The 10,607-nt window shown below is 33.5% G+C and overlaps 1 protein-coding gene across 1 annotated transcript; it reads left to right on the forward strand.

Annotated features, from left to right (window-relative positions):
- The first annotated feature begins 3,223 nt into the window (after positions 1-3,223).
- LOC131635389 (fatty acyl-CoA reductase 2, chloroplastic-like) lies at positions 3,224-6,887 on the forward strand. Its single transcript, XM_058906012.1, has 9 exons — positions 3,224-4,109; positions 4,551-4,654; positions 4,745-4,944; positions 5,024-5,124; positions 5,197-5,407; positions 5,572-5,733; positions 5,823-5,904; positions 6,056-6,453; positions 6,522-6,887. The coding sequence occupies exons 1-9, from the start codon at positions 3,713-3,715 to the stop codon at positions 6,688-6,690; spliced, it is 1,824 nt and encodes a 607-aa protein (XP_058761995.1). The 5' UTR covers positions 3,224-3,712; the 3' UTR covers positions 6,691-6,887.
- The last annotated feature ends 3,720 nt before the right edge of the window (positions 6,888-10,607 follow it).

The following is a 10,607-nucleotide window of genomic DNA, read 5'->3' on the forward strand; positions in this document are numbered from 1 at the left end:
TGAAAAAACTCGAACTAGCACATGACCCACTTAGACAGATGTTGATACATCAGGTGCGACCCACAAGCCAACCATCAGGAGAAGAAGGTTATGTCATCCAAGGAACGCGTTTAATAATCATCGTCTTATAGGAAGTAGCATATGTCTTCTACTACACTACGATCAATAAACACATGGAATGACTTTATGGCCTGATTATCTCTGGACGAGATATAAGAGCAAACAATTGGTCATTCTTCAATGCAGTTATCATCAAGTTCCCATCCTGATATGCGAGGAAAGTGACAAATGATCCATGTCTGAAAATAATTCAAATAAAATATTGGTAATGGAGTTGCAAAAGTGTTATGACATATTAGTAATAGTGAAGGTGCAAATATATTACCGTAAGCAGCGTGCAGCTTCATATCATCTGTCTTGTCTTCCAAAGACAAGCTTCACCTAGCTTCGAGTACAAATAAACCAAATATGCACCCCCAATTGTACTCGTGGATCAACTCTAAGTCAATGAAGAATGTCAAGTTGACTACATTGATGTAGGTTGCATTTTTGTCCACAAATATGGTTATGCCAACAAAGTACATAAGGTATGACCTTAATGCACATTCTATGTGGTGCAAAACATGTTCATCATCTTCGGCTCCCACTGCCGCATCCAAGTGATATTTGTACAACTTCTCCCAATATGAAAATCTAGCATAAATGCCTCTCGTGAGATCAATCTCTATTTGGGCTGACAACTTTCAAATAGGTCACCATCATGTCCAATGCCTTAACTCTAGAGATTTTGTAGTGGTTTAGTAATCTTCCACTGATTGGAAGAGGTAGGAGGCATGAGATTCCATCAAGGGTAGGGAGGTGTCATAACGGCCTCTTGAAAAATATCAAGAATGGGAGTAATAGCAACGGGTTTATCCTATTGAACTTCAGGGGCTACATGGGAAGTATGGGGAACATGCCTCATAGAAGGCGACTTCAGAGACATGTGAGCTATGAAAGTCGACGCTTTTGGATCAAATGAAGTCGCACCAAGTGGTTGTCGTGAGTGTCTGGCCTTTTCCCTGCAAACCGATGCATGTTGGGCCACTCGACTGTGCCTTAATGTGTCTGGGTGTTCAACTATTGTATCTATAAAACTACAAAATCATATCATAGTTAAACAAGTCAAAACCAGATGACAGACATGGCAAATCAAATAGGTTTAAGTGTGTAGAGACATTATGGAAATGCATCTCTATAAATTGGGAAAATCAAAATCTGGAAAATTTTGGAGATGCATCTCCATAAACCAGAAACACAAAAAATGGCAGAAAATGCATAAATCCAACATGGCCTATGCCCTAATCTTCAAACAATGTGAATGCATGTTTCAATAAACTACCTATTACAAATGTAATTATATTCTAAAGTACCTTAAAAACCTATTAACTATTGCATGCATCGAATCTAAAAAAAAGAAGTGGGGGGAGAAACTTACCAAATGTGAGTAGTCGAGAAAGCTTGAATTAAGTGAAATGTGTGCCCTTGGATTGAATGAAATGAGGTAGAAGTAGTGTCCTAGCTTGAAAATGACATAGTTGAAAATTTCTCCTAGGCTCTTTTGGTGTTTTGTTTGTGTTTTGAAATTTTAACAATTGAGGAAGAAGGAATGTAGAGGTTTGGTGCAGTATATCTCAATTAAAATTCACTCGGAAATGCATCTTCGTAAAACTTATCAATTGTTGAAATTATGGTTATTTCGAAAGTGCATTTACGAATTTACCTAATTTTCATATAAAAATGCATCTCCAAACAAAATTTAGAAAAAAATCAGAGTGGGTGTATACTATAAAATGTGTTTAGAAATGCATATTTGAATTTGAGGTACATAAGTTTAGAAAGTGGCCTTCAAAAGATTGGTTCAAGTGGTATTAGATTTAGACCTTTTAGGTTAGGTCCTTTAGGCAACTGGTCAGAAATTCGATCTTTAGATGTATTAGAAAATGGTTTAACTACACTAGTTCACAAAACGGTTGCTACATCTACTTCTCTCTTTAAAGAGAGATTTGTTTAACTATAGTTAGGAGCTTAATCTACTATGATAAAACCTACCATAAGTTATTAAGTGTTAATAAGCATGTTCATTTTGAACCAGACCATCAGTTTTGATCTTCTCACATGTTGATTTTGAAAGAAATTAAAATGATTTGGGTAAGATTTATTCTATTGATAAAAAAATATAAAAAATTTATTAAAATGATGATAATCTATAAAATATTTTGTCCAAATTAAATTTAATGAATTTCAAATAATATTTAAAAGAAATTTAAAATTTATTTTCTACTTTATATAATATGAATGTCAAATTGATTATTATTAATCTTTTGAATTTCACAAATTGGTCTTTCATATTTAAAAAAAAAAATTCAAAGTGACCATAAAATTTTTAGAAATTGTAAATTAATCCTTAATAATTTTCAAATTTTATAAATTAATTCCTTCAAATTTTCAAAATTTGTAAATTGATTGTTATTTTTAAATATGACCCAAAAACTTTAACTAATACTCTATCCAAACAGAAGAATTTAAACTCTCTTTAAATTTTAAATTACCTTATCCATACACAACATAAAGATAAATTTAGTATTTTCAAATCAAATGAATTTAAAAATTCCTCTACAATCTTTTCATGACTACATTTGTTAAGGTTACTATATCCGAGATGATATCCTTTTATATTCTTTATTGTTTGTTGAAATAATTGATGATAATTTTTCTCATATACTTTGAAAGATTTGTGATGTTATGTCCGAGTTCAAAATAACTAAAATATTATAGTTAAATAATATTTACAAATATAAATATATTAAAACTATTTCATTTCAAAGAAACTTCCCAAATTAAAATATACTTAGAGGTTCAATATTTTTTTTTATCGTGTATCAAAATCTTAAATTTTAAGTAAATATTCAAATAAAAATATTTAGATACATCAAACTAACAATAATAATTAACAATATTTTAATTAATATGTTTCGACTTTTGGCACATATGATTAGTTTTACACTCTTATCACATTAATCTCATCCATTAATTACAAATAATTTATCCAATATACTTGTATATTTTTCTTCAACAAGATACCTCTTGAGACAACCCAACAAGCCAAGTTTAGTTCAATCACTTAATTATTTTTATCCCTTTAGATAAATTAATAAATTCTAGCTTGCTATAGTTTCTTTCATCAATGGTGACTAAATCTAACCATAACCATTATCACACACATACACACACCCTTTTCTTCCCCTACAAATTTTCTAACAAAAGAATACATTAATACAACATACAAAAATAACATCTACAAAATAATAATAATCAAACACTTGAAAAAAAGATAGCTCCCAAATTCTTAGCTAGCTTTAATTTTTTACATCATAGTTACAACAAAATAAGGCAAAAAAACAGCACCTAACACTCATCTCATTCACCTTTAAATCCACCCAACAATTCTTTCTTTTCTCATTCATACATATTCTCTCTTTGCACCAAACAACACTTATAGATTCAAGTTTGTTTACTTGTTTTTTTTTTTTTATATACTTTTTTTCTTTATTATTTCATAAACAAAATTAGCAAGATTACAAGTCAACTAAATTTTAACTTCACCATCATAACCTTTTTCTTTTTACTAGCTTTGGTTTTCTCTCAAACTATTTTTCCCTGCTTAAGAGTCATGGGAATCCTGTCCATAAGTCATTCCTCAACTTTTCTCACTAAGCTCCTTAAACTGCATGAAAACAATGTTTGTAGAAAAACAACAACTAATGTTGTTGTTTTCTGTCACCAAGGTGGTGGTGGTGGTGGGAATGTGATTAAGTCTTCTAATTTGTCTTCTGTTATAACTGAAAGAACACCGTTGGTTAGTAGCACGGATCATGGTGCAACAACATTAATGGATGCTGGGAGTTTGGTTTTGTCACAGAATGCAGATATTGTGGTTAAGGATATGGTTTCTTATGGTGGAACAACTTCAACTCCTTTGATTGGACTTGATGAAGGAATTGGCATTGTTAAGTTTCTTAGAGGGAAGAAGTTTTTTGTTACTGGTGCTACTGGATTTCTAGCCAAAGGTAATTTACCTAAACTGTATCATAATTTTGTAGAAATAGTCCGTGGCGTGTTTCTGTGTCTTGGTGTGTGCGCTTCATAGACCTAAACACTATATCATAATTTCGTAAAAATAGTGTGAGTGTTAATGTGGTGTCGTGTTTCTAATGTCCGTGTTTCATTTCATGGAATTTACAAACACTATATGATAAGTTTGTAAAAACAGTGTCCTATTTCTGGTGTCCGTGCTTCATAGACCTAAACAAACACTATATCATAATTTTTTAGAAACAGTGTCCGTATCGTTTTTCTGGTGTCTGTGCTTTATAGACCTAAACATTATATCATAATTTTGTAGAAATAGTGTTAGTGTCGGTGTTATTTCTGGTGTCCTTGCTTGATACAGCTAAACACTATATCATAATTTTGTAGAAACACTATGTCATAATTTGGTTAATTTTCAGTACTTATTGAGAAGATTCTAAGGACAGAACCTGATGTGGGAAAAATGTATCTCTTGATCAAGGCAAAGAATAAGGAAGCTGCAATGGAGAGATTACAGAATGAAGTATTTTGTACTTTTCATGTTATATTTTGTCAAAGTTCATGACTTAACTTTCTTATTATCTGTCACTAAAATTTCATTTGTGTTTTATAGATCATAAACACAGAACTTTTCAGATGCCTTAAACAAATCCATGGAAAATCATACCAGTCCTTTATGTTGAGCAAGCTGGTTCCAATTGTAGGAGACATTTGTGAAAATAATCTTGGACTTGATGATGATTTTTCTCATGTTATTGCTGATGAAGTTGATGTTATTGTCAATTCTGCAGCAAATACAACTTTTGATGAAAGGTAAAAAGAAAAGCTTATTCTCATATGTTTTCTTGAGTTATATAGTTTAATCATTTGGGTAGCCTTTTGTTTTTATCAGATATGATACTGCTATTAACATAAATACTCGAGGGCCGTGTCGCCTTATGGCGATCGCGAAAAAATGCAAGAAGCTTAAGCTCTTTCTTCATGTTTCAACAGGTAAAAAAGTACTTATACAAAATGAATTATCTATGTACTAAAGATGACAAAATTATTGGTTGAAATGTGTAGCTTATGTGAATGGACAAAGGCAAGGTAGAATAATGGAAAGACCATTTAGCATTGGTGATTGCATTGCAAGAGAGAAACTTATATCTGGTGTTCCACCAAAATACCTTCCTACATTGGACATTGAAAATGAAATCAATCTTGTTTTAAAGAACAAAGGTAACATTGAAGACAATGAACTAGCTCAAAAGATGAGGGAGATGGGTCTAGAGAGGTAATTTTAGTCACCTTAGGCTCTACCCGACTAGAACAATCGTTGGTCAGACTTTACATATCTCCCGGTGAACTCAATATTACTATTTTTCCCGAAAATCAAAGGGTTGAAAGTGAATATTCTTGAAACTCAAGAGCTTATTTTAGTTTGGTTTTTCTATATAGAGCTAGAAGATTCGGATGGCAAGATACTTATGTGTTTACAAAGGCGATGGGAGAAATGATGATCGACAAACTGAGGGATGATATTCCGGTCGTTGTAATTAGACCAAGTGTTATTGAGAGCACTTTGAGTGAACCATTTCCTGGATGGATGGAAGGAAATAGGTAAGTCACAATCTCTTTCCTATAATGAAACAAAAACCAAATTTGTATGATAGAACTGACAAATTTTCTTCTTCATGTAAAACTACTAGGATGATGGATCCAATAGTTCTTTGCTATGGTAAAGGACAGTTATCAGGTTTCTTGGTTGATCCTAATGGAGTCCTTGATGTGGTAAGTAACACTAAATTAGTTTGTCTCACAATTTCAATGACAGACACAGACACAGACACGTATCAGACACTGAAGACGTCTTCAATCTGAAGTGTCGATGATACCAACAAAAATTCTTACACTAATATGACTCTACTTGTTCTCAATATAGGTTCCAGCTGACATGGTTGTTAATTCAACCTTAGCAGCAATGGCAAAACACGGAACAACCCGGAAACGAGATATCAATGTGTACCAAATAGCTTCATCTGTGGTTAACCCTTTAGTCTTCCAAGACCTTACAAGGCTTCTCTATGAACATTACACCACCTCACCATGCATTGACTCAAAGGGTAACCCAATTCAAGTTCCACTTATGAAGCTGTTTAGCTCCTCAGAAGAATTCTCTGGCCACCTATGGAGAGATGCCATTCAGAAAAGTGGCCTTACATCTATGGCTTCCTCAAAGGGAAAGATGTCTCAAAAACTCGAAAACATCTGTAGAAAATCAGTTGAGCAAGCAAAGTACTTGGCCAAAATTTATGAACCATACACATTTTATGGTGGAAGGTTAGTTACTCACTTAACTTCATTCTTAACTTCACAGTCACAAAATAAACAAGTAACTTGTGATGCAGGTTTGACAATAGTAATATACAAAGATTGATGGAAATCATGTCAGAAGAAGAAAAGAGAGAGTTTGGCTTTGATGTAAAGGGCATAGATTGGAAAGATTACATCACAAATATTCATATACCAGGTTTAAGGAGATATGTCATGAAGGGAAGAGGAATGAGCAATCAGTGACTCATATCTTGTGTGACATGTAATCATTAGTTAGTAGTCTTGTGCTTCAAGAAAATGTAATGGATTATATATACAGTACTTGTTTATTTCCTTGAACCCTTTAGAGTGTGGTAACAACTACTACTATAGTGTAACCTTTATTATCCATAATGTAATTTCATAATGATGATAATAATGATAATCAAATTTCTGTAGCATATTACTCCAATGTCCAAGATGATGAAATGGACAAAAATGCAATCTCTCTTGCTCAAAATAGAAAGAAAACCAATTGCTCCATTTATCAAACTTAATTAAGATTAAATATGAGGTCCAAACAAAAGGTAAAACAAACTAAAGACACAAATGCACTTAACTGATACTCCTAATGGAAAATTCATGATAGATGTATGCTGACCAAACTTCCATTCAATTTCAAATGTAAATCATCCTAGTCTCCATGTTAAATTGAAATCTAATGGAAGATCATGGTTAGAAGATGATCATGTGTGTATGAAATGAGAGCTAGAGAACTGCTCTCAAAGCCATGACTTAGAGGATATTGTCACATGAGTATGAATACTATGAGCTAAGCAGTTAATGTCTTGTATAAAACAATAATTATTGGAAAATTTGACAGTACATGATAATGTTTTACATAGTTTGAAAACAAATATCAAATTTAATTTGAAATCAAGAGAATATAAAACATCGATAAGATGCAAATTTGAAGAAAAAAATATGTTTCTTGCATTACTACCATGAAGAAACATAGTAATATGTTTAATTTTATAAATTGAACTAAAAATTTGAAAGAGGAACATATTTGATCATTGGCACCTGAGTCAATGATTCAAAAACTAGTATTAGTAATTTAGTATGCAATGAACATGTGATGACATTATATGGTCAAATAGAGGGCGAGGGACCTTTGAACATGTCCCCCATTTTGATCTTTGAATATATTATTCATAATTTGTCGGTACGTCTCTCCAACGTTCTTGAGGGAGAGGGACCTTACCTTATAACAAAAAATATTGCTTTCGGTCAGTAAGGTTATCTTCGTACAATCTTTGGGTCCATTGGAATCTAATTGTAGCATGAGTATGTAAAAAACTGACTGCCACTTCTATATTGCAGTTGTAACAATTTTAGACACTTTTAATACTATTCTTCCACGGGTGGAAAACTTGCTTTAAAATTGCACTGGACACTTTTCTCACCATACTTCCACCGGTGGAGGTTTTAGTTTAAAACTGCACTTTTTACTTTCTTGTTTAAAATGAGAATACAAACAAGTCTTTATATAGACCCAAGGTTCTGCTATTCTAGAAATTAAAATGCAACTAAGTTCTTATTAATAGACCACTAACCTCTTGGCCTTTCCACTACAATTCCACTACAAGAACTCTTAGTCTTTCAACTGACTTCTAAATTAAACTCACTTAACATAACATTTAAGGTTTATTCAACAAAACTCCCCTGTAAACTTAAATGTTTCTACCATCCATCATGCTTATCAATTTCTTGCCTCTGTCAAAAATTTCTTTCGATAATGGTTTTGAGAAAATATCTGCTGCTTGATCCTTGCTTGCTACATGCCTCAATTCGACACTTCCTTCCTTCACACGTTCTCGAACGAAGTGGAAGCGAACGTCGATGTGTTTATTCCATGCTCATGATGCTTGCTTTAACCCATAAAGCGCCTTCTTCAACTTTAGCACTTTTTCTTCTTTTTCGACTTTCATGTATCCGGGTGGTTGTTAGATGTAAACTTTTTCTTTGAGCACACCATTTAGAAACGCTGTCTTGACATCCATTTGAAATATCGGCCATTTGAATTGAGGAGCTTGTGAGATAAGTAATCGAATTGTCTCCATTCTTGCAACAGGAGCAAATACTTCGTCATAATCAATTCCAGCTTTCTGTTTGTATCCCTTCGCAACAAGCCGCGCTTTATACCGTTCTGTTTCTCCTTGAGCATTCATTGTTTTCTTGAATACCCACTTCACACCGATGGGTTGACTTCCTTTTGGTAATTCTGCTAGTTCCCATGTGTTGTTGCGTTCGATGGCCTCAATTTCTTCGTTCATGTCAGTTTTCCATTTTTTGTCTCGTAACGCTTCTTCCAGGCTAACGTTTTCAGTATCTGCCAAAAGACATACAAGGTGTACTTCTTCTTTCATATCATACAAATCTTGAAGACTTCTCATTTTGGGTTGTAGAGGTTCATCTTCATTGTCAGAATCTTCAAGTTCGGTTGAATTGCTTGTTGGTACAGCGACTGATATTTCTCCAACTTCGACGATAACTTCTATCGAATTGTTCCAGTCCCACTTGCTCATTTCGTTTATTCGAACATCTCTACTCACTATCACCTTCTTGCTTATGGGATCAAATAGCCTATACCCTTTTGTCTTCTCAGCATACCCAATGAATACGTACTTCTGACTTTTGTCTTCAAGCTTTGTTTTTTGTTGATATGGTACGTGTGCATAAGCCACACTACCAAATACTTTGAGATGAGAAATTGTTGGCCTCTGTCTGCTCCATGCTTCTTGTGGTGTTTGATCTTCTAACTTCAAATGTGGACATCGATTCTGAACATAAATGACACATTGTACAGCTTTTGCCCAAAATTCTTTTGACATGTTCTTGCTTTTAAGCATTGATCGAACCATGTCGAGAACTGTTCGATTCTTCCTTTCAGCCACACCGTTTTGTTGAGGTGAATATGGTGCAGTTAGAAATCTCCTTATGCCCTGTTCTTCACAATAATTCATAAAGGATGTCGAAATATACTCACCACCTCTGTCAGATCGAATTGCTTTGATGTGTCTATTAGTTGCCTTCTCTACCATCACTTTGAACTTTTTGAACACCTCGAATGCTTCAGATTTTTCTTACAAGAAATAATCCCAGGTTTTTCGTGAGAAATCATCGATAAAGGAAATGAAATACCTTTTGCCACTGAAAGATTCCGGAGTGATTGGCCCACATATGTCGGTATGAATCAGTTCGAGAATATGTTTAGCTTGATATTCTTCCTTCTTTTGAAATGAGGTTCTTGTTTGTTTGCTAAACACACAATCTTCACAAAACTTTCCTTCATAATCCATGTTTGGTAGTGATCGGTAAAATAGCAAGTGTACTATTTTGCCTCTGTAGTAATAATAGGGAAATTCCCCGAATGTCGATCTCAAGGACTGCGTAGTAATATCGAGTTCAAATTATAGATCAATTAAACAAAAACTAATATTGGGGGTTTTGTTTGCAAATTGTCACTAAACAATAATTAAAATAAGTAGAAAAGTAAATTGGCTTTTTGACAAATATGAGTATTATGCTAGGGGTATAGTGTGTGATTATTCCTGTAATAACCTTGGATTTAGATCTCTTCAACAAGTTCATAACCTTTAATTACCGCCCTTTAGATTATTTTCCCCTAAGTCCTTAGTGGGAAAACCTTTGAACATTCATCCTAAATCCTAAGTCCTTAGAGAATTATGATGAAATCAAGCCTTTATGTTATCAAGAGTTAACCGGTAACTATAGGGTATCCCTAGTCCTAGGTGATATCTACTATAGTCTAATCGTACAAAAACCTTAACAACCGCTGTCCAGCTGGTTGTTAACCGTAAATCAATCTTGTTGGTCCGACAAAGAAAGCATAAAAACCTTGTACAATTAAATTAAAAAAGAAAATAATCTATTGATGAACTCAGGAATTCAAAATCATTACAGAATCAAATCAGGGACACCCCCTAGCATTAGGATTTAGTTACTCATATTGTTCAAAGAAAACAAAATATAAAATAGAGACATTACAAGAATTGAGATGAAAGTTGATCTTCAATCGCTTCCGTTCATGAAAACCTTCTTCTCTCCCAAACCCTTGTTTTCTCCAATCTTCAATCGTGTCTTCTCCTTGCCAAAAA

The sequence above is a fragment of the Vicia villosa genome, unplaced genomic scaffold, assembly GCF_029867415.1.
Source record: "Vicia villosa cultivar HV-30 ecotype Madison, WI unplaced genomic scaffold, Vvil1.0 ctg.001476F_1_1_1, whole genome shotgun sequence".
In the NCBI taxonomy this organism is placed as follows: Eukaryota; Viridiplantae; Streptophyta; class Magnoliopsida; order Fabales; family Fabaceae; genus Vicia; species Vicia villosa.